This window comes from Meleagris gallopavo, chromosome 5 (assembly GCF_000146605.3).
Source record: "Meleagris gallopavo isolate NT-WF06-2002-E0010 breed Aviagen turkey brand Nicholas breeding stock chromosome 5, Turkey_5.1, whole genome shotgun sequence".
NCBI lineage: Eukaryota > Metazoa > Chordata > Aves > Galliformes > Phasianidae > Meleagris > Meleagris gallopavo.
The window spans coordinates 37230903-37255763 of NC_015015.2; the positions used below are offsets into that span (position 1 = coordinate 37230903).

At 44.5% G+C, this 24861-nt stretch overlaps 1 protein-coding gene across 1 annotated transcript; it reads right to left on the reverse strand.

Moving 5' to 3' along the window:
• Positions 1–1409: 1409 nt before the first annotated feature.
• On the reverse strand, positions 1410–24553 carry NEK9 (NIMA related kinase 9). Its single transcript, XM_010711763.3, has 21 exons — positions 24359–24553; positions 21487–21542; positions 20579–20649; positions 18616–18721; positions 15918–16049; positions 14892–15002; positions 14288–14352; positions 13285–13335; positions 12082–12274; positions 11060–11204; positions 10088–10288; positions 9647–9693; positions 8283–8438; positions 7811–7919; positions 7121–7282; positions 6570–6740; positions 6291–6350; positions 5572–5762; positions 5180–5344; positions 4289–4501; positions 1410–3900 (listed from the first exon to the last, which is right to left on the reverse strand). The coding sequence occupies exons 1-21, from the start codon at positions 24399–24401 to the stop codon at positions 3778–3780; spliced, it is 2571 nt and encodes an 856-aa protein (XP_010710065.2). The 5' UTR covers positions 24402–24553; the 3' UTR covers positions 1410–3777.
• Positions 24554–24861: the final 308 nt, after the last annotated feature.

Sequence of the window (24861 nt, forward strand, 5' to 3'; positions counted from 1 at the left end):
AAAAACCCAGATAAAAAGCAACCAGATTCAACTGGATTAGTAAAAACCTGAATCTGAAGAAACACTCCAGCCTGCAATGGGTGGACCAGACTCCTGAAAGAAATTGGAGTGCTTCTGACCTATAGACATGTGGGCAGAGATCCCAATCCTGTGGCACACCCTAGAAAAACATGAAGGTCCCAGAAAGGGTCAGTACTGCACTGTCAGCCAGGTATGTATAAGAATGTGCAAGCCCAGAGAAGAGAGAAAAACAGACCCAAATCAAGGGAAAAGACTTGGCTGTATCCAAACTGACTGGAAAATAAGATCAATGCTTTAACTTCAGAACTTACTAACATAGGGGATTAGAGGATAGCAAGAGGCAACAAGAAAAGGGGTAGGAAAGGAATAAACTGGAAGCTGTATTCCCACAGTCTTGAATTAATGAAAGATGTTACTGAATTAAAGAGTAGTTAAGAAATTCAGTACCACTTCCTGTCTTGCAGTATTGATTCAATTTTCCTTGCACTATGTTTTTTTTGATTGTGTTTAGTGGATCCTAAAAGTCAACAAATGGTTACTGGGATACAGTGACAGATCCACATAGAAGGGCTTATGATACTGTAAAATAAATCAATTGGGGACTTTCCTTAAGCAACAGGCAAGGAGCTAATGCTGGGACTGAAACTGTAGATTAAGCAAAAGTAGTTATTGAAATTAAATCACCACCCTTCCTTCATGTTTGTTTCAGAGCTAGCCTTGAGCGCTTCACTGTTTCACTGAGGTAATTTTGCAGGTAAAGTAAGACAGCAGAGTTTTACCCTACATTTTTGCTGTCACAGTTAGGGTTACCCAAGCTATGTTACTCCATCTGGCTCAGCTTCCTCTACCGTGGTACAATCCCATTCTCAGAGACGTCCTGCATTTTCACTTTCTGATTCTCCTCTGAACGTTAAGCTTCTGACCCTCTCTGCCTCTCCAGGCATTTCACAGTTTACAAAAATCCCCAATAAAAGCTTAGAGATGACAGACATTGTGCAGTTTGCTGAGCTGATATTGGTCAGGTTTTTACCTCCATAGACCTCAATGCTCAGTAAGAGCTGTTCAAGAGAAACAGGTGCTTCTTCCCTGTGAACCTCTCTTCCTGTTACTCATTTCCCACTTGGCATTAAAACTGTTGAAAAACCGCACACACAAAGGGCTCCTGACGTCACTAGGAGATACAGCAATAAAAAGGCCTTTTTCTTTTCTTTTTTTACTAAGAATCAGAGAACATGACATTTTTTTCCCGTAGCAAAGGAACCTGTAAGTCCTCTGGTCATCTTTCCAGGACATACAAGAAAAAAATATATCAAACAACAGAATGCCTCTGATAATATATGCATGTTTCCCCTTACTCTTCTGCAAAAAGAGATCAGAACACAAGCAAATGAGTTTAAACATTTATTTAAACAGAAACTCCAAACCACTCCACCCTTTAACCTTTCAAAAAAAAGACGACAAACTAGTTTTCAGCCAGAGTGTCAGAGCAGGCAAAAGTTGTGTTCCACTATAACAACTCAGTAGCAATACTAGCAGGAGACTGACACATATGGAGCTAGCACTGCAAGAAGGGGAGAAGTCAAAAGGATTTGAAACTGCTCAGAGGCACTTCTGCCTACTTGTCCTTCCAATTTCAGCCCATGACTAAGGTGCTGTCTTTAAACTGCTTTTTTGGTTGCATAGCTGGCTGGTGTGAAATCTGTGGTCTGTAACAGGCACAACCTGGATAGCGTGAATCCTCTAAGGCACATTTGAGATTGTGGAGCACGGGGCACCCTATGTTAGGACCCTAATTCTCCACTAAATCCAAGGGGAATCCAGTCTGTGCACCTAGCTTCCCAACTGCAGAGCATTGAGAAATGAGGATAGCAGTGCACTGCAGGAGAGCGACTCCCATCAGCTTGGTGCTTGCTTGTTGGACATGGCTCAAGCTCAACTCTTTGCTCCTCAAAGGCACTGCTGCAACATGACAACTTGATCGTTTCCAAATGCAACAACAACCCTCAAGCCGGGCCCCTAACCTGAGAACTGGCTCCAACACACGAGGGGAAAAGAGGGCAGAGTCACCAGGGCAACCAAGCAATGTGGCAACACAGAGCACCTGATGCTACTTCCCAGGAGGGCTGTCCTCCTGCCCTTCCTTCATTAGGGATGGAAGGCACGTGGGTACTACCATTGCCCCAGACACTGCACTGTAGAGACTGCACTCAATTCAGCTCCAAGATGCAAGCAAGGGGCACCAATAAGTATTTAAGAAGCATAAATTACAAGGAAAACGGTTTGGCATCCACCTCTAGACCCAAAGGGGGAATATGCTGGCTCCCAAAGGACAGTCTCTCAGAGAAAGACATCTAGAAGAGGTGATAGGATAACCAGCTCCATTTGACCTATGACAATTCTAGTGACGTGCTTTGATGGGGACTGTCTAATGAAATCATAACTCCACTCTCACAGCAAAGGTGAGAGGGACTCAGGATTCCTTGGAGGCTTCACATAAAGTGGAGGGAGGCTAGATTCTCCCTGTCATCCTACCACTCCCAAACACTTAGTTCAAAATCAGTTTGCTAAAAAATTTGTGGGAAATAAAATTTACTTAATTCTTTAATGGGAAATGAGGAAACCCTGAGCAGACCATGCCTCTTCCCATCTCCAATTTTCTTTGGGAAAACCTCTTGCTTCTAGAAAGAAGGTGAATTCCAGACAGAGACTTGATCATTCGTGGTCATAGGGGAAGGCTGCATCCTGTGACCACAGCATTAATGACCTATTCTGGGTAGGAAAACGCATTCCAGCTTCATCACAACATTGAGTGGAAAAATACCGATTCTTCCCACACCCACACCAGGGGCTAAGCAGAACAGAAGCCAAGCAGGGAGCAGCTACAGGCTTATGCCAAGAAACCAGAAGCTCTGGCACCCAAACCAAATTGACAGCTGGAGCAAGAAATGCAAGACTTAGTCTGAGGACCAGACGCTCAGCATCTGATTGGGAAACAGGTGGTCTGAAACCAAGTACCAGAAATCCCATCTCAATCAGTCCCTGCTACAGCTGTCAGAAACTGCACCCGATTCACTTATCTCTGTGCATTGCCTGGAAGTTGAAGTGCACTAGGCACCCAGAATAAGGCCTTTAAACTCTCTGTACAGGCCACTGGACACAGCCATATGGCCAGAAGCTGCACCTTGGGGCCAGGGACATGCTGTCTGCCATCTCCCTTACAGGAAAATCTCTACCGCCTCCAGAATGAGATGTTCTCTGCTCCCTCAGCCCCCGAGCAGAGAGGAGAAGCATCACTGGCTGGGCCTCATTGCGTGGCAGGGACAGGATCCTAGCCCTTCACCCCTCTAAAGTGAAGGTGGTGAGTGTTAGGGTTCAGCCAGCTTCAGTACAAAACACGTCTCTTTCTCTCAGATGCAGCGATGAATACTGGGGTCCCAAAGGCAGCTCCCAGGAAGCAGTGAAAGGGCCACAAGCTGCTACCGGAGCTGTCACCATAATGGGGCCATACTGCTTCATGTGCAGAGCTGACAGATAAGGTACAAAAAGGAGCTGCTGCTGCTTCAATCACTGAGCTGGCCTAGAGCTCAGAGGCCCTTCCCCTTCAAAATCACTCCTGGTTCATATCAAACGTACATGGATGCCGCTCTGGAGCCTCCGGCCTCGCTCCTTGTCTGAGTGACCTGAAGCCAGGAAAGCCGCTCTCTGCATTCAGTTAGTGTGCTGTGAAGTTAGATGGATCCCAGTGGGCTCAGGAGACTAGAGGCTGGAGCGGCACGAGTCCGTTCCCAGGAGACACCAAGAATCTGAATCCAAGTCAGGTTTTGGATCCACTTCCATCTCCTCTTTGGCTGTCTGGGTTCCTTTGGAATGAACCTCCACCTGCCAAAACACACAGCAACCCTCTTAACAGCTCTGGGACTAGCTGCAAAGAAGCTAGGAGCTGCACAAGGCATGATTCCTATTCTCCACATCCATTTGGGACTCTCCACAATATCTGACTGCTGATTTCTTCTAACCAGGAGAAATAAAGGGGAATCCCAGGTCCCTCAAGAACTGGGTTGTCCCCAGTGGAAACTGGCTTCTTGGCTTCATTCCCATTGCTACTAGCAGAGCCTAAATCAGCAGCTCAAACAAGAATCAGGCAACACATGTCTACTCTTATGGACGGGTCTGTTAAAAGCTGCTTCCTTCTCTGCAGTCTACACAGAACTAGGATCAGGGGAGTAAGTCCTGAGCATGGATGTGCACTCAGGTGATGGGTCCTCACCTGCTGCATTCCCCCTGTTCCACTGCAGAACCTCTGGAGCTGGGCACTCAGACGAAGGGTTTCCTGCTGCAGCTTCTTCTGGTCATCCAGACACTGTAAGACCAGGCTTCGGAGGTGCTCCACCTCTGCTTGAAGAGCACTGCACATGCAGCCCACGACAGGAGGCACAGCCTTATCTTCACTGCATGGCAAGTCTGGACTCGGGCAAGGAGGCTGCAGAGGCAAGAAGAGAAGTCAGACTGTGTTTGAATGGAAGGGAAGGAACCTTCCTTTAGGCCAGTTCTGTTGCCATAAAAAGAAACCCTGCATAGGAAGTGTCACCTCATATGAGTTGTTGATCTCCCAAACTTGTAGAAGCTCATTATGTCTTCTGTACAAAAACCATTAACATCCTCTTTTGGAAAAGCTGATCCTGTCCTCACCAAAATTAACCTGGTCTAACCCCTTTCCCTTAGCCTGGAATCTGCACCTCCTCTTTGGGCAGAAACTCCTGGAATTAGACAATCTAACAGCAATTTCCTATGGCAGTCCCACTTCCACACAGCAATTTCTGCTTTCTAAGTTCTATTTTCTGTTAGGCTCCTGGGCCTCAGGTTTCTCTATCTCGTTTTTTTTTTTTTTTTCCCTTCTCTCTATAAATTAACCACATTTTTCCATATAAGTGATCTCATTATTTTCCATTTGGCTAAGTCCCAGTTTCACATTTTAGATTCCTGTAAGTTGTTCTCTTTGCAGCATCGTCTCTTCTCAACAACCCTCTTTTCCTCATCCAGATGAATTAGGGCAGTCCAACACCCTCTTCCCAGCTCTCCCCAAAATTCAGATATCGCCAGTTATGGTCCCAGGAGATTCTGGCCAAGCATTCACTATGAAAGACCTGAATAACATTACCCAGGGCTCTGTTTTAGGCTTGTTGAATCCAGTAGGTTCCTCGGGGGCCACTTTGAGTCCTTGAAGTTCCTGGTAAGGGAGAGTCTCCTTCTCAGGCTCTGAGGATGCCATGCTCATAGGAAAAGGGCTGTCAGGCATGGGAATGAATTCAGCATTCTCCAGCTCCTGGATACACCAAAGCAGGACTGTTAGGTGTCTGCCATCCCAAAGCTGATCTAATCTCTTCAATCAGTGCATCAGCACCCTCTTGTGGTAAGAAAGGCAGCTAGACCTAAAAGATTCCCCACACACCACAGATCTGAGAACCTTCTTAAGCAACCCTTAGAGGCAGAAGTGGAACCACTTCCCTTTCTTCAGCCCCATTTTAGGGCATTTCTAAAATACCACATTACCTTCCTCAGCCAGCCAGGGCAGGAGCTGATGTCAGCACTGTCGCTTCCCTTGGCTTCTGTGGTACTGATCCAGCCCCCCATCCCACGATCTGCTTCCATGGTTCCCCGAAAGCCTCCACTGGGATCAGGAGTTTCTGCTTCCCGCTCATTTTCCTCTTCCTCTCCTCCTCCGGTGGTGCAGCTCTGAGTCACTAGCAAACAAAATGACAAGTTTGCACTTTCCCACCTCCGTTATTCCTCTGTCACCAAACCCCATCTGGAGCAGAAAAATTGGGGCTGTGTACCCATGGTGGTGAAAGCACATGCTGGTGGCATCTCCCTCAACAACTGCTTCTCTCCTAACAGACCTTCTCTCCCTGCAGGCCTTCCCACAACGCCTTGTGCACAGTAGTCTTTTGCAGCATCATGGCCCCTCCCACAGGTCCAAGAAACTGGACTCCACCTCTCCAGCAGCTGCCTCATAAACCCCCTTCAAGGGGTTCTCAGCTCTTCTTTGTCAAATTGAAGATTCTCAGCTCCAAAGGCTTCCCCTCCATTTCACTTATCTCCACCCTCCAACCTGGTGCATTCCCTTCCAGGTATTGCAGCAACTGCATTTCCTCCCTTTGAGCATTTCTGCAAAGCCTTTCAAACTCAAAGAAACTATGCTGCAGAACCAAACTGTGCACAGTCAAATGAACAGCCGATCTGAGAACAGCTCCCCAGGGCAAGTTACTCACCAGTACCAATGGAGAGGCCACTGCTGTTGGAGCGGATGGTTTTAGAATTCAACACCTTTTCTAAAGGGAGAAAAAACACCATTTTGGTTAGAGAGATATAAAGCAAAGGAACTCCTGCTAACAGTACGTAAAGGCAGCACTGTGAGGCCTAGAGCTCAGAGCTGCTTCCCACATTCCCCAGAGCCACCCGACCTGCTCCCAGGCAGGATTTATAGTCTTGTCCCTGGCAAGTAATCATCAGAATCAAGATCTCAAAATTTAATCCTAAACTTCACTTACCAACAATGATGATGGTATGCCAGCCACGGCATGACAGGTCTGGAACATGATGCAAAGATCCAAATATTGGCCGAGGCCATGAGGTACAAATATCAGAACCATGTGCTCTCTCAGTCGGTGTCATTGCCAGACGCCCATTCCCACCATTACCCCAGGCAAAGATATGGTTGTCTGAGGAAAAGAGAAATTCAACAGACTCAGTTTGCCTGCTCCCTGTCAGCCTGTAATTGTCACAGGGCTCACAGCCTCTCTTCTGTGACTGCTGTCCTGAAGTATTTGATCAGCCAGCTTCATTTTGCCAATGGGAGGAACAAAGCAATAAATCTATTAGGCATCCTGCAAGCCAGCACTGCAGCGCAAGGGGCAGAAAATGCTTGCTGCTGCAGTGACGGTGTGGCTGGGGCAGAGAGTCCCAGTCTAGGATGATTTTATTTATAAGTTTCAGAGCAGTACTGTGGGAGGGCTCTAGGACACGCACAGTGGGAGCCAGTTAACTACCCTGCAGATCTAGTTCAAAAGAACCCACCACAACCTCGTAGAGACCCACTCACCGTCAGTAGCAGCTATGGTGAATTCATCTCCACATGAAACCCTGATCACCTGCTTACCCCCCAGGGGGCCTGCCAGCAGGTTAATTCCCAGGTGCTTCTTATAGTCCCCAACACCAAGCTGTCCGCACTTGTTGGAGCCGAAGGTCAGCAGGCGGCCTCGCTCTGAGAGGAGGAACGAGGAGACAGTCACAGCGAGGGCCCAACTCTGGAAGCAGCCATGCATGCAGAGAACTAGCAGCACCAGCCCATAAGCAGAAAGGACTCTGCTGAGAAGCCAGCCAGACTGGGAGGGAACAGTGCTTGCCTCAAGAGGAAAAGCTTCAACCTGGAAACACCTCCCCAGTTCCTCGGGCTGAGTTAGGCTTTGCTCAAGTGACATCAGTCATAAATGATTCCTTCACTATCCCAGAGGACAGTGGATTTTGCATAATTTTTTCAAAAACCTCTTTTTAACAAAAAAAAAAAAGATTACTCTGGCAGCTGATGCTGCTGTTTTAATTGAGGAACGGGAAATCTTGGTTCCTGGAGCATGCATGAGCCCTGATACCAAGAACATAACCTTCAAGGTCAAGGGCCTGGCAATCATTGCACTGATAGCACCACTTCACCAAGAGAAGCCAGGCTGAAAGGGCAAAGCTGATGTAAAGGAATGAAGCAAGTAGTATTTGTTTCTTAATACATGTGGCTCACCATCAATGGAAGCTGTGTGCGTCTTCCCTGGAGAAATGGTACGGATCTTGTAGAAAGAGAGCTGCTTGGCCAAAGTAAGGGAAGTAGCATAGGGTACCTCACAGTATGTCTGAGAAAAGACATATGGATAAGCACAGAGTGAAGGATAACACATTCATCAGCTAAGACCTACTCAAGCAGGTCTTGGCAGACCACGTTAACCTAGACAGTCCTCCAGCACAGGTATGGAAAACTCCTGCCAGCTTCCAGTTACACTGGAGCAGTCACTGTGTTTCACTACCTCAGATCTGCCAAGACCACAGGGCAGACAGGAAGCTGAGGAATAATTTGCCCCTCCCCACAACATCAGTGTCCGTTGTCTTGGTCTGGAACTAACGAACGGGCACAACTCTAACAAACTTGTTGCAGGACTTCTCTTCCCGCACGTGCTACTGGCTGTTGGAAGCTGGAGGCAGGACCCAAATGCACTTACATCATGGTTAATTATCCCTGATGTGCACTGATTCAGGCCCAGCTTGTTAAACTCATTGAGTCCACACGCCAACACTTTGCCTGTCTGGGTGAGCAGGAAGGTCCCATCACAGCCACAGTGAACGGATACAATGTTCAAAGTCTTTGGAACATCCACCTATGTGGAAGAAACACACCCTGAGAAAACCCAAATCCCAACCACTGCTACATAGAAGCCAGAATAGGAAAAACATAGTGGGTTAGAAAACAGCGGTTCAGCCAGCCTGGGCACTAACAGCACCTAATACAGTTGCTTTGAATACAAGTGCAAGAATACCATAAAGTCTATAGAACACTGAAATTCTGTGCAGAATTTCAGTGCAGAAATTCAAGGCGTTCTAGATCTTGTGCACAGACACCTCTGATCCAGCAGAGGAACCAGAATGTGGTAAACACACATCCCAGTCAGCTGACATCTATGAGCTGCAGCATCAGGTAGCCAAGCAGGGCTGGGTCTGTGCTATGCGGGTGTGATACCATGTGGTTGCAGATATTTGGCTACCAGGCACAGCCTTGTTGGTTTCTGACTCTCATTGGTTATTTTACATTAATTATCCCTTGCACCATGTTTCAAGAGTGTATGGGGCTGCTGAATCATGGCCTGAACCTTTGATTGATCACCTGAGGTGAGCAATGAGTCAGCCATGGGAGCACAGGTGAAGGCAATTCACCTGTGCTGCAGGAAGGGGTGGAGCCTGGCTCCACCTCTCCTAGACCCATTTAAGAGCTGACTGCCAGTAGGGAAGGATCTCTCTGGAGATCTGCTCCATCAGGAGTTCATCTCGCGAGCCCAGGACAGGGTAGAGTGTACTTTCTCTCATTTCCTACCAATATAAATTAATATTAGCCAAGCTCCTGGATATATATATATATATACACCATCTGTATATCCATTGATTAAACACAAGAGTGTTTTACTTTGAACTCATCTTTAACATGTTAAGTGAAATTCAAAGACTCCCATTTGTTTGCAGTGTTGCAAGTTTCCTGTACAGACCTGCCGCATGCAATTTGGTATTTCCTATGATTTCTATAATACTAAGTTCAGCATTTCCAGTTTCAGCTTGGAGATCAGCTCTAAGTCATGATGCTGGCTAGTCTGGAAGTAGCACATCCCTTTGCCATGATCTCTAGGGATAAATGAAGCAAAATGAAGTGAGTAAGTGAAAACAAAACCCTTGCAAACTCTATGATACCTTAACAAACAAACCAAAGCAAACCAAAACAAAAACCCTGCTTGAGCCTCAGGCAGCTAGCATTTCCAAATAGCAACAATTTTGGAGTTAAGCCCATGCGGATTTTGGGAAAAAGTGGTCACGGTCCTACCTTCTGAGGTGTACAGTGATCTTCTTCTGAATCCAAACCCAAGCGCCCTGTATCAGGGAAAACAGTACAGTCAGAAAGGGCCTCACAGGTGCCCACACCTAAGAAACTGTGTGGTCTCCCCCTCCTCACAGAACTAGAAACCCACTTTCCTACACAGATTGCCTGCCAATCTTCAAAGTAATCGAATCCCATTCACAGAATGACTGCCCTATTCACAGGAAAGCCAGGTGGTGCCCTAGAGCTTCTCAGAGAGAGGTCTCAAGGACTCAGTCCCATTTCCCATTCTCACAAGGAAAGAAAACCCCAAAGACACAACGTTCTTTATTCCACAGCACATGCCAGACAGCCTTCACCCAGGCCAAGCACTACACACGTGCACCATGCTGCCTTCTGGAGCAGGCACGCCCCAGTGCCTTTAGGTTCCAGGGAGACTCTACCTACCATACTCTCCACAGCCCCACGTGTAAACTTCTCTGTTCCTGGTCAGCACTGCCACGTGGTTATCTCCACATGAGACCTGCTCCACAGGGTTGGTAAGAAAGAAATCCAGCTGCAGGGGCTCAAGTACTTCAGAGCCATAAGCCTTGTCAATGCCAATGCATCCATAATAGTCCGAGCCAAATGCATACAACTGGCCCTCATCTGAAGGAGGCAATGGAAGCTTGGTTAGCACAGAGCTTTGATTAAGCTGATCATTAATCTCTTAGGACATGGCCAGAGCAACCTATTTTCTCTAATCACTTGCCTGTTTTTGTGCAGAATAATCTCATCAGGAGGCTATGGAGTTCTTTCTTAAGCACACTAAAATGGATGACCACGCACCACAACATGCAGCTTTTTCAGGCCACCAGTGTAAAAAAATCTTAGGTTGAACCTATCACATTTTGTAAAAGAAACCCACACTTTGATCCTGTCACTCCCTAATTAAGTCCTCCAGCGTGCTGAGCATCTGAGCTCATCCCTGTCAAACCTGTGCTTTTCCAAGCTTCTGTCACAATTGAGGCACTCCTTCCTCACACAATCCAAAAAAATGTTTCAAACACATTTAGATCCTTGGATTCAGGCTCCTCTGCCTTTAACACAAGGTATGTGTGAGAAACAACATATGCACTGATAAGAGTATGGATGCTGCACAGGCACAAGGAGTTGTGCTCAACCATCACTTTCATCATCAAAAAGAAATGCATCCTTAGGAAAAAAAATCACCCAGATTTCTTGGGAGTCAACATCTTTCCATGTACAATGACTTTCATCTATCTCCACTACTGAATGTTCAGTCCACAAAACTGAAGATTAGGTAACACACAGAGCTTTCTCCTTTTTGCATAATGCTGCTCTGCTGACCTTCTGCGAAGGCAAACAAGTTCAGAGCATAGCAAAGTGAGGGGACGGTGGTACCCTTCCATCTCTCACCTGTGATGCATACTGTGAAATCATCTCCACAGGACACCTGGCGAATGGCTTTTCCCTGAAGCTTCTCCACATGCTTTGGCTGCCGGTAGGATGCTCTATCCCCATGCCCCAGCTGCCCATGCAATTTGGTGCCCCCCTGCATATTCTGCAAGAAAAAAAAAAAAACAAACATCTGGTAAGCTTCTGTATCTGCAACTCCTGACATGGTGCCAAGAATTACAGTGTCTCCAAGGAACGACAGAAGACAGCACAGGACAAGAGAAAGCGTTAAATACTCTAGGGAAGAGACTGCTAGCTAAGTGGCAACACTTTAAACATCAACACAGTTCAACAGTTTTGCACAAATAACTGATGTGGTCTTAGGCCACCAGCTGGTGGGTTTAAGCATTGGTGAGGAATCCCTGCTCTTTTCTCACCTGCCAAGCTACAGAATCCACTTCTGTACAATTCATCCTTCAGCTTTTTAATCAGCATTTCTAAACCCTAATGGCTGCAAAAAAAACCATTATATAAATGTCACCAAAGCAGAAAGATCTACATAGTCTGTAGGAAAAAAAAGGGAAAAATAAAACAAAAAAACAACTCTGAGTAGCATTGAAGCTGAAACTAAAATATTAATAGCTAGCTCAAAGATTTCAATGGGCATTTTTGCAGGAACATCCACAAGTGACATCAAAGACAACAGTATTCCACAAATCCTCCACTGCACTTCTGGTCACCAGAAAGGAGAAGAAGAGATGTTTGACTTGATGTCTGGGCCTACACGTCTACCTTCAATCTTTAGGCACACAGCCAATCTCCAGTGCACCTCCCGGCACTAAGGAAATCTTCACCCAAAAGCACATTTGTCCTGGCAGACCTGAGTCGGTGCCAAAGCAGATGGCTTCCTGCAGCATCCACTGCAATCAAATTTCTCTATTTCCAGGCTGCTTCCCATCCAAATTTAACACACTCATGACCGGTTGGTGGATTCTGACTTTCCCTTCCCACCATCCCCCCTTCCTGCAGTTTCTCTCACTTACCACCCAAGTGTAGAGCTCCTTCTCCACTGTCACCACAGCAAAGTGAGTGTTACCAGCACACACCTGGCGTGCACTGCAGCCACTTTTGATGGCATCCAGCTTCTGGGGGGTGGACTTCCCGCCCCCCCAGACATACACCTCGCTAGTGCGTGAAGTCACCACTGCAATGGGAGCCTCATTCACCGTACTCGACCTGCACAAGGACCCCCCCAAGAACACACATGCTTTTAGGAATTTCAACATCACCGTCACCATGCATTTTCCTACTGCTCTCTCTCTACTGGTCTCCCCAGGCCCAAGCTGCAGTCCTTCACAACCATTCTCAGCCTGTTTTCACAAACTGCTCTCTTCATTCAGTCATCGTGAGGCCTCAACTGTTATAGACTGGCTCAGGATCAAATGCAGCTCTAAGCAGAAGTGAAAACAGCCTCTAGCAAGTGATAAAGAAAGCCTACAATCCAATTTCATGTCGTTAAAAACAACAGAACACCTGGGCTTTCAATGAATTGCCATGGAATTGTTCTCATTTGTAAAGAAGTCACGAAATCTTGCTCAAAAGCTTCTAAATTTCCCCTATCTCCACCTGATTTAAATTACAGGCAGTCCATTTGAGGGAGATACAACTCTTCACTGCAGAATCAATTCACTAGCAGATTGCGAAATGGAAATTGTCATCAAACAGTTTGTGAACAACTCGTGAACTGGAACAACCTCACATAAAGTGATCGAGTTTATCAGGAAGAAAGGTTAAATTCTGTGGTAATTCAACAGATATACAAGTCACGAAACCGTATACATGTGATATGTATTGCTATCTCCTCCACTAAGCAGAACTTTTGCATATATCCAGTTCTATGAAAGGTAACCATTTCAAAGTCAACATTCAGATAGTCATATTTCTCCTGCTCCTGCCTCAAATATTCAGGTTGTGAAGACTACATCCTCAGCAGGACAGATTATACTGCTGTATAAGACCTACTGAGGTAAGGTTCCAGCCATACATATGCATCTAATAGGCAGAGTAAAACGCGGGATGACAACTATGTAACAAATAATTCCCTCTGGAATGCTTCCTAGCATTTAAGGACCTCCTTAAAACTTTATTCCATTAAGGTTGTCACAGACTAACACTCTCAGCAAAGTTCCTCTCTGGTGAGCTGTTCTCCCCAGACTTCCCTTCCAAACATGTGCCAAAATAATTACCTTGGTCGCTTATTTGGCCCATTGAGCAGTGTGACTTTCTCCTCCATCTCTCTGCCAAAGGACAAAAAGCATTTTAGGAAACAACAACACATCTCCCAAAGCAATTTACTGATAATCAGCACACACATAGACTGCTTTCCTTTCCTATAAACTGCTGCTCCCTCTTGGAGCAGCTGTTTACGAGCTCACTGCAATACATGAAGTAGGGCAGAAGGAGTGTGCCACAGAGCTAACAAACTTCCAGAAGTGCAGAGAACAAACTAGATATATCCCAGAACTTGGCCAACCTATACCCATATTGCACTAGAATTACCCTAAAGGGCTATATTTTATCAGGGTTTGGGATTTATGGTGGTGCATATAGCAAGACAAAACTCAAACTTCACTGATCACCAAGCAAAACAATATCAGTATAAAGGACTAAGCTTACTGCTCCCAAGGAAACCAAAGTGGGATCCAAAGAGTCCAAAATACTGTTCTATCTTTAAAAGAAAGACAGTGTGTGCAGGCTGGTGGTCAAACTAAAATTAACCATTTTCAGTACAACTCTCTCAGGAAGAAAGAGGTACAGGAAAAAAAAGTACAAGTGTCTACGCTGTGTGAGATATGTATTACGAAAGGCATTTTTCAATGACCCTGAGAGGGTCTAAATGTAACACTTCATTTAGAGATCTGAAAAGCAGAAACCAGCATTCCTCAAAGGATTACAGAATGGGATGCCTCCAAGTTCTCAATATAACAGCTCCTGAGACCAGAAATGCAGAGATCTTTCTCACTGTAGCCATGCCTCAACAAGCAGAGCAACTGACCAGAAAACAAGGAAGCAAAAATGCACTCCTCTCCAAAGATGATGAAGTATACTTCAAAAAGTGCCTCACATCAGGACAAATTAACTTAAAGGCTTTGCTTCAGAATTCTAAATGCCAGTAGTCTGTACAAACCCTCCTCCTCTTTCTACCACCTGGCTTGATCAGATTTCAGGCAAGACCATCTATCCAATTACCTCCTCCGTTTGCTGAGAAGGGGTTGTTCAAGCAGCTCATCTGCAGTGGGTCTCTTCTCTGGATCCTGAAAGAAGTGAAGAATAATCATTCTTTAGGAAATGTTCATCATCTACAGTGATACACTGGTACAAGGTTGCACGGACCTTCTTCCTTGCCTCCCCTCAAAAAAGAAAGGAATTAATTAAATATTTGGAATGATTTGGGATGTTTGGGATATGCAGTACAAACTTACCCACTCTGAATATATGCACACTATTCTTGCTTCCAAAAAAATTATTTCCTATAGAAATCTACAGTCATGGTCAGAATGCCAGACTGCACAGAGATGAGGCTTCCACCTCCATAACACTGCATGAGAAAATAATTTCTTCTGTGAGTCTGTAAAATAGTTGTCATCAGAGCAAACCCAGCATCCCTCCAGAGCCTGCAGGACTGAAAGGCATCCTGAGACAACTGCAGGAAGCCCAGCCTTAGTGATGCCCCAAGCCTCACAGAGATTACCCTGCATCTACAGCCTTCATGCTGAAACAGGCACATCATTCCTCTTCGCATCTGAACTACATAGCTGGGCAAGAATGTCTGAAAATTAAGTATTTCACCAACCTGATCTAGGCAGGAATTCACCATCTGGATTAGCTCCCAAGAGTAGACAGAGGAATCAACTTCCATGGCGCGATTTCCCTGTACAATCTTCACACAAAGGTTCAGGGGATTCTAGGCACAAAACCAAAACCAGCTGTAAGGGAACTGAACTGTGTACTGTGCCCAGAGGGAGAGGTGGTGCCGGCCTCCATTATTGTCTTCATCATTCTCTGATCAGGACACATCCTGGTCTCCGGATTCTCCAGAAACCTAATAATAAGTACTGCAGTACTGGTACCTCTGATAGCTAGGACTTGGTGACATCTGCCTTGTCATCAAATTCTCTTAAGTCAAAGGAGAACACGCTCCTCTCTGTATGCAAGCTCCCACACAGCATAAAACACCACACAGCATAGCTAATGTGAACTCTATAGCCAGGAAATCATGGTATTTTCACATGATTCTTGTAAGGGTTACAGAATCTTGTGCCATTCCAGCTTGCAGCTTTTGCCATCTCATCTCACAAGCAGTCAAACTGCATGTTCCAGCCAGCAATGCTCCCTTTTACCATTTCCATGCCAGCTTGGCCACTCTTCTCTTGCACCCAAACTTTGGGAAAGGACAACAGGACTAAATCCTGTAAAATCGGAAGGCTGTTTTTCCCTATGCAATGTTGCACACAGCTAGTAATGCTAAAAACAAAAACAAAAACCAAACCAACAAACAAACCTAAGTACACAATCACCAACTTCCTTCTTGTGGAGGAAAGGATGTTTCACCCACAACCAGGACACAGTCTGCAGTCAGCAGCTGATAAACCCGGGGCTATAGAGGAATGGGTTTGGCAAAGGCCATGGAAGCACCCATGGGAAAATCTTGCAAGCAATTTCTCTGACTGTTATCGGCACTCCCCGGCCACTGGTTTCTTAATCAGCAGATTTAAACAACAGTGAAAGAAAAACATGAATTAAGAAAGCTATGAGCCAAGCGTGTACCTCAGAGTGATAAAAATAAGGTTATTCAGTCCATCCTGGTTTGCAGACTTACAGTAGCATCAAAGGTCCTCTTCAAAGTAAGAAGCTCAAAGATGACACAGCCCACAGCCCAAATATCTGATTTGAAGTTGTATTTCACACCTTGGCAGAGTTCTGGAGACATGTAGTAAGGAGTTCCGACCAGCTGGAAAAAAAAGAACATTTAAAAATCAGAACCACTCTAGCAGTTTTCAGTTCTGAAGCTCTGCATCTCACCTGTTCACATAGGCTCATGAGCATCAGGATTCAACAGAGCTCTGACACAGCATTAGTGATACAGATCACACATCACCCCAACATGTGCTGGAGGGATAGGAACAAGCAGCACACTTCTTCCTCCCTCACCCACAAGCCTGTGCCTGCATTTCTAACAAGATCCCAGACACCTCTGCTCACATTCTGATGTAGTACGTGGTTCTCAACAGAACAGCAGTCGTAACAACACAACAAGGACTTGCCCCTCTCTTAAGTATACTGCCTTTGGGGGTAATTAGGGCTTCGCATACTGGCCAGCTATACAGAAATCCTGAGAAGAGATTAATGGAAAAGGGATCTAGCGAAGCTTCTAACATAGCTGTCAGGTCCTACCGGACAAAGGCCACTTTGTCTCTGATTAGAGAGGGTTTACTCTGGGGTCAGTATATAGAAAGCTGGCACTGGTCCTACCTGAAAGGCTTACACTTCAGAAGGGGGCTTTCCTGAACAGTGTTTAAGTTCCCTGCCTCAAATCCAAGAACTCAGCTCTTAAATAGAGAAGCCCTTCCAGCTGTAACAGAAATAGTGGCAAAGCTCAACGTCGCAAAAAGGAGATACACGAAGAGCAGGTTAAAAGGTGTAAGAATTGAGCTTTCATGAACTCAGATCATTTCCTAGCAAGCGACCAGATACTGAAATAGTACAAAAAGACAAGATTTAAGAGAAAGGGAAATATTTATAGCTGCCCTTTCAACTCCCTCAACAAAACTCCAAGGTCTACAAGGGCTGTCTTTCATTAGACTCTGATAGATTCTGAAAGTGCTTGTTAGGTATTTGGTGTACCATCATCTACCTTCCATTTCCTTTTACACAGCATGACAGCTACAGAGCTGCACAAGTCCTAACCACAGGAAGGCTTAGAGCCTCAGCTAGATGGAATATCACAAGAAGATCTAGGACACATCTTTTTCAGGCAAAGGATAATGTAAGGCATATTTTTCTGTATGTTCCTTGGTAACTGGGAGGAAGAGTAATGAATGAAGAAACAAGCATATAGTAAGCAAGATGTACCTATTTTACAAATTCATAATTTGACTGTTACAATTATAAATTTTATGATGAAAAATATTAACAATAACATTCTTTGCACTCATTTTACAACAGACAACTTCCAGACTGCCACTAGTCATTAGACCACAGATTGAACAGCTGGCCTGGAGCATAGCCAGCAAATACAAAAGAAAGATGGTTGAAAATATTTAACTAGAGGATTTTCATAAGTCAAAAAAAGGATGGAGGAAAAAAAGCTGTTGTATAGATGAATATACCCAACACAGGCAAAAAATAATAAGATGAAGATTATAGCACAGACTGCAGTTTCTCTGAAAGTCAGTAAGCCATGAAAAATGTGACAAAACAAATGGTTTTGCTACAGCCCAGCTTAGCAAGGGCTTTATGCAGTAGCCTTGAGTTCCCACTTACTGTACAATTGCACAATAGTGCTCTTATTCTGGAAGGAAGTTGGCAAGCAATTAACTGCACATCTTAAGAGAACACCAATAGCTTACATAGATCTAATAATAAGACCTGGTAAGGGGATGTGCAGGTTGGCTTGCGTCCTAAACTGTAATAAAGGCCTTTAGCAGATAGGAGATATCCAGACATTGTCTCCCTTTCCAACTCTAGTGCACAACCACAGAAATTAACAGAGCTGGGAAATCTAAGTCGAGCCTTTCAGGTGCCTGCAATACAGCTTGTCCTGTTTCATAACCATGGCTGTTCCAGAAACTGCTTTCTGGAAGGGTCTGGAACAAAGCCAAATTTGACAGCCTTCTGGTAGAACTACTTTTTTCTGCAATCTTTCCCACCCACCAACAGCATTACCAATAAACTATACATCTACCATAAGAAGCACCTTTCTTGCTTCTTTGTAATTCAGTTCAGAGATATTAAAGAGACAAGAGGCATATCTATGGCACAGTGCAATGTCAGGGAAACAGATCCAAGCTATCTCAGGCACAGCTGAGCCAAAATAGTCCTGCTAGCACAGCAGCATGACCAGGTTAGCTTATCTTTCTGAACTGTGTTTAACTAGCCCAGAGGGAGAGAGTTAGAAATAATGATGTGACTGTGCTGTCTCCATGTCCTCAGACTGCTACACCTTCATGTTACATAGATTCACCTTTGGAAGCACAGTGCCAAGGTACTAGAGAAAGAACAGTGCTCTCCAATGTAGTTATGCTGGCTCTGGTACAATTCCATGCCCACAGTGTCGCCTATCTTTAGTTTAAACCTCAGAAAGATAACCTGGGAGCAAGGATAACTGAAGGCTGCAACACATCAGCAAATACACCGATGTCAGTGAGATAAGTTAGGTGGAGAGAGGAAGGAAAAACACAGAAAATAAATTCAGCATTCCTGATCTTCTATAAGGCATGCAGAGCTGAAATGGAAAAATAAACAAGAAAAAACAGACTCCAACCCTCAGTTCTGCACAAAAGAAAGCATATACTCACAGTCTCAGCCATAGAGTACTCAGAGTTCAGCTTCTTTGCCAACCCATAGTCTCCCAGTTTAATCAGGTTTGCTTTGGTTAGAAAGATATTTAATGTCTTTATATCTCTAGAAGAAGAAAGAGAAATGCAGCTGAAATATACTTCCAGATTTCACAGTCTCCCACACACTACCACACCCCCCCTCCCCATAAGGTAACTGCTGCCCTAAGAGCAAACTCTCACACAGCTCTCCAAAGGCAGTCTGAGCCCAGGTACCAGGGCTGTAACAGCAGTTAGCCATATTTTATCATATGCCCTCAAAGCCACAACACAGTCTAAAAAGTTCAGGCTCCAAACACCTCTGTAAAAGCCACAGAGCAAAGATGGTTCTCTTTTACTTCTCTCAATTCCTTCTCAGCTGAAGGTCACTGAACAAGTCTTATTTTCCCTGTTTTTATGAGCGGATCCAAACCAAGTTTCTGAGCTTGCTAAGAAAACGCATGAATGTGTATGTGCAAATATAAGCAGAGGGTGCAAAACAGATGCTACTCCAGAACGTAAGCACAACATCCCTCTAGTTTACACCTCAGGAACAAGTCCAAATTATAGCATGACATACTATATCCCAAAGAGCAAAAGGCTGATGGCCAACAAAATGCATAACTCCAAGCCTCACTGCAAGTATTTTGTTCCAGATCGAAGGAGTTATGTGTAGAATCACAGATCAATACAAGATGCTGTTGATATAGAGAGGAAGCTCCCACAGTATGATGCGCTTCCCACAGCCAACACTTTGTAACATTTCCTTTCCCTAACATACTATGAAGAGCTTCCCAGTGTAGATCAGGACAATATCAAGTAAAGCAGCACTTTGCTTTCACCCCCTTGGGACATCGCTAAGTTCTGCGTCACTTCTGCAGCAGAAGGAAATCACTGCAAACATTTAAATAACTGTTCAATTCTTTGCTATGGATGGATGTGAGCCACACGTTCCCCAGCTGCAAAGATGGGCACCAGAAAGTAGGAAAATACTGCAAAGCAGCACAGACGCAACATTGCTTTAGGTCGAAAACTTAGGCACTGCTTTGTGGAGTGTAAGCTACTAACTGTTCATTCCTAAGACTCACTGATTAACCAGAGATTCAGACTGTCAGCAGCCAGGATGCTGTCTCAAAGATATGAGCATCCTCACACAGCTCTGCTTGTTACAGAAGGACGTTGTGCAGCACACCAGCCAACCTTGCTGAAAACCACAGTCTGTGTGTGCAATGCTCTCCAGAACGTCACCACCTCCTCACTCTGCCCACACACTGGGCACTCTTAAGCACACGTAAGCAATGAAATTTACCCCTCCCAAACAGCCAAAGCATCAGAAAAAGATAACTTAGCTTCACATTAAAATCTTAGAGTCAATGTCTATATTACCACTACCTGCTAACTTCCTTAAATAACAGATTAATTACATGGTATTTAGTCAAATCTGGGAGAAATCTTCATCTCAGTGACCTTATAGCATAGCCCCAACACAGTCTCCATCGCTGTCAGCTTCCAGGAATTAGATAGGTAAGGATGCACATATTGGTCTGAAGCTATTACTTGTCCAGCAGGTGTGAAGTGCCCTAGGCCAGAACTAACTGTTCTTCCTTCCTATCCACTTCAGCAAACATTGTTTATGTGCTGTGGCAGTAAAGGACCAATTTGCTCCTTTCCTACATGGATTAACTCTTTGTTCTCAAAGGTGCAGCAAAGAGAGCTACTCCATTTTCTGATACAAAATTTGTCATGTTTATTAGAACACCATTTCTAGTCCAACAAAAAAATCCTTACAGAAGTGATATTTAACATCTAGGCAGTCCAGCTACGCTTTGAACAGAGAATCTTGTGGCTTCCTTTAAACACAAAAGCAAAGGGTACTCAAAGGAGTTCTGCACTCACATCCACAAATTGCACTTGTTACCTCAGCTGTATGCCATGCAGCACATACCTGTGAAGAATTCCTGCTCGATGAATGCAGCTCACAGCTGATACAATTTGGAAGAGATACCAGAGCACCATCTGTAAAGGTAGAAATAAAAGTCTTATGTGAGGCTTAAACAAAAACCCAAAAAAGACCCATAAAATAAAAAAAACTTGGCGTCCCTGACACAGAGAGGCATAGCAAGAAGGCTTAACCACACTCATTCCTCTCTCAGGAATGTGAAAATGTATCATTACTTTCAGGATTTCCTGTTTTGGAAATCTCTGAATTTTCTAGTGTCATTCACAGTGCCAGTCCTGATAGGCAACACAGAATTCAGTGAGTTAAAAGAATTAGCAAAGACAGTTAATGACAAGATAGAAAAGATCTACAACTGAACTCCCTAGAATTTAACTGTGATTCAATATTCACCATGAGTCAGGAGGCCTTAAAATGCATTATGTAAGAGAAATAAGTATAAGCATCATCTCAACATGAGGTAGAAACAGCAGAATATATGTTTTAAAGAAAAAGTCCATGGTGAGATAGCTTCAGAATAATTACTCAAAAAGAACTTAGAAAATGGTTAAGAGGCAAACTCAGTACCAACTATGAAGAAAGATTTTGAAGTGAATTTTTAGCCAAGATGATGGGACGACAAAAGTCAACTGAGTGCACTCTTATTCCTTACTAGGAAGCTTATATTGTCTAGAGATAGCCAAAAAGGAAAATAAAGCTTCTGATGGTGCATAAATGTCTGCAGTATTCAATAAAAGAGGAAGGATGTCAACCCCCAGATTTACAAAAAAAAATTCCCATCCCAGTGATATGGAGGAAAAAAAAAAAAAAAAAAGTAGCATGAACACTCAGATCACCAGCCAAAGCTCCAGAACACAAATCTAGCCCCACTGCTCCCCAAAACGAGTCCAGATTACCTCTTCTTCAAACAACTTGTCCTTCTGACGCAGAATCTTATCGTAGAGGTTCCCTCCTGTAATAATGAGTGAGAAAGAGAGAGGATCATCTTAGTTAATGACAGCAGTTACTCTGCTATCTTACTGCTGGGAGTGCTCAAATCCCACTAAAGACCAAGTGAATCACACCAGCCCTCTTCATGCTTTCCACTTACTCTGGTCAGGCACACACAGAATTAATTTTTTCCATCTAAGATCTTCCCTAGCTTCTTGGCATATGCAAACATTTAACCTGTACACCAAATCATGTGAGATTAAGTCTTATGTTTTCAGCAGAGTATGTATATTTTTTAAAACAAACAACAAAACACCAAAAAAAACCCCACCAGCATTGTGAGGCACAGAAGTCTCTGAAGACACCAATCACTGCCTTTCCCCACTTAATCTGAGCTGCCTCTCCATCTGAGATGTCAAATACAGTGATGAAGGATTCACAAACTATTGACAACAGCAGCACAACCAACAGGAGCCTGAAAGCAGCAAATGCAGCCTCTCCAAGGCAACTCACAGACTGAAAGGAGCGCTAAAAGAAATCACGTGGAGTGCTGAGGGCAGTGAGACTCTGCCAGATTAGCATCTTACCAGTAAATACCAAATCTCTGACCATATCCTGTTGCTATTCCATTTCCCAATTATTGTATCTTAAGTCCTAAAAGTAACAGAATACCTGTTCTATACTCATGGGTGTAGTGCAAGACAGCTTCCTGCTGTTTCTTTTCTGAGTCTGTCCAGTTGTAGATGTCCCAAAAAACAAAAGGCTGCTCTGTCTCCTTGAAGAGACAAGACTTCTGCAGTAGGGATATTCTGATATTCCAGTCAAGATTCCCTTTGCTTAATTTCCTCTCATTCTGTCACGCTATGATCTCTCTCACCACATTTCCTTTTCCAGCCTTATGTTCACGTATGTAAATGATCTATGAGTGACTCTTCACAATTTAACCAAAGTTGAAATGCCTCTTCTCACAAGCCTCCTTCCTTGCAATTCAGACTACAGAGGTTTTTAGCATTTTCTGTTCCTCATTTCTGATATTTTTATCTTTTTTTGACAGTTTTTCTGAGCCAAAGTGCAGCCCACCGAGTACCACATCACCAAAATCCTGCACAGGGAGATAAGTAATTCTTGATTCAGATGATCAATAACTTTGGTATGCACACATACCAAAACAGAACCAAATTACTTTTTTTTTTGTTCCATCTGATCCCATTTGAGTTTTGACTTTATTCTCTCTTCTGTTTTCTCTCTTTTTATAGAATATTTCTTCCCCAAATTTGTTTCAGGTGTATGCAATGAGATTATTTTCATGATAAATCCAAATCTTACGGTACCACTGAACACAGACAGAACTTTGCACAGGTTAGTTTCCTCTCTTGTACAATGGGACTAATATTCACCAGATCTCCAGAAAGGGGGTGCCAGTTAAACGGCAGAGACTTTGGATATTTAGCTATGCTTTTTGTCTCAGCTGTATTTTTGGGTTCTGAGAAGTGTCCTACAGAGTCCAGCCTTACTTTAAGAATTACAAATTATCTTGTGCTTGACATTGTAACAAATACAAATGTACACTGTAGCAGGTACAACAACTAACACAACCATCAGCAAACATCATACTCTTAGGTGTAAATGAGGTTCTCTCCTTTTCACACCCCTACTTCTGTGCCACTCGTAGATATTCAGGTAAGGCAGGCCACATACTCATCTCCTTGTTACTGTCTCAGAGCAAAGCAAGAGTTTAGAATCACTGACATACGCTACAGACATCAGTACAACCCATTGTCTCTCCATAATCCTCTCATTAATTTGTAACGGCTCCAAGCTTGCAGACATTTTGGGCATAAGAACTCTCAGAGTACTCCTAAAGCTAACTGTGCTTCAAGGAGCTCACGTTTCCCTACTCTTGCACTGAACTCCACCAAGCATAATGAAAAGCAGTGAACTTGGAGAGGCAAAACCAGCTTTAGCCGATGTGCCAGCAAGGATGTTTGGCAGAAACGTTTTGTTGAGGTTTGCTGTCTTCCTCAGCCAATCCTGGGAAAAGCTCTTTGTCAAAGACAGTGCCACAGTAAGTCTCTTCCACCAAAAAAACCCCAAAGCTGATAACCCCTAAATACATAGAGGACAGATAGCCAGGTGAGCTGTCCCACATAGGAAGCAGCCTGCAGTTCCAGTCAGTCTCCTGTTCTAGCAATACCAGCCACATACTATCTCCAGCTGTCTAAGAGCAGTTGTAACACAGACACTCATCTCGAATCCTTCCTCCTCCCCATCCCAGCCAGGGCTGTTTACCCTGCAAGCTGCAAATGCTCCCATCTGATCTACTCTTGGATGAAATGCTAAAGTTTTCTCCACCAACAGTGGGATTGTATTGTTTTTTTAACAGTAAACATAGAAGCTGGCAGCACAAGGCAGGAAGAAGTCCTGATTGCAGCATGCCAACAGATTTTCAAGCTCTGACTTATAAACAGACTCCTTCATTTGGTGATTACGTGACAGAAAACAGCCCCACTCTATACTGGCAGAGGGGCCCGAATATCCTCATACTCTTCTCTTATTGTCCTCCTGCAAGAACAAAAGAAGGCAGGTTAGAAGTGCATACTATCAGTAAGCCACTTCTTCTGTTGCACCAATTGCTCTCAGCACTCAAGAAACTGCCCATGAACTGTCTGCACAGACCACAGAAGAATTTTTAATCTCTTCTTCAGGAAGCAGCACAATCCATCTCCGTTACTCTGCCTCTACCCAGGGGACACCCCAGCAATGCTCCCTGCGGGCTGTGTAGGACGGTAACTCAGCAATGCAGCAGCCTGCTTTGGTAAGAGGGAGGAGGGCTCTCACCATTACAGTACTCCAGCTCAATCAGCAGCGTGGTGTTATCCATGAAGTGATTGTAGTACGCAATGATGTTCTCATGCTGCAACAGAGCAAGGATAACGATTTCATTCAAAGCATCACGACGCTCTTTCTCTGAGAGACGGGTCAGGTCCACCTCCTTCCACACCACGAGTGAGTCATCCTGGAACACAAAAACACCTTTTAATTAAATACACGTTACTCTGAAGAGAGCGACGTGCCTTCGCGGCAGGAAATTAAAAGTTTCGGGAAAGGCAGGCAGGCTTTCCTGCCTTTACAGATTTCAGACAAAGGTTCTTTGCAACAACGAGCTCCGAGCTGTGCCGTGTGTCACCGGGAAGGGCGCCCTGCAACCGTTCTCCTAGCCGGGGGCACTAAGAAAAGGAACGAGGCTTCCGGGGAGAGGACGCAAAATTTGTTTCGTCTCAATGGACCGCGCGCGCTCCGGTCCAATAAAGGGAACGTCGCGCATCCGACCCCGCACCCGC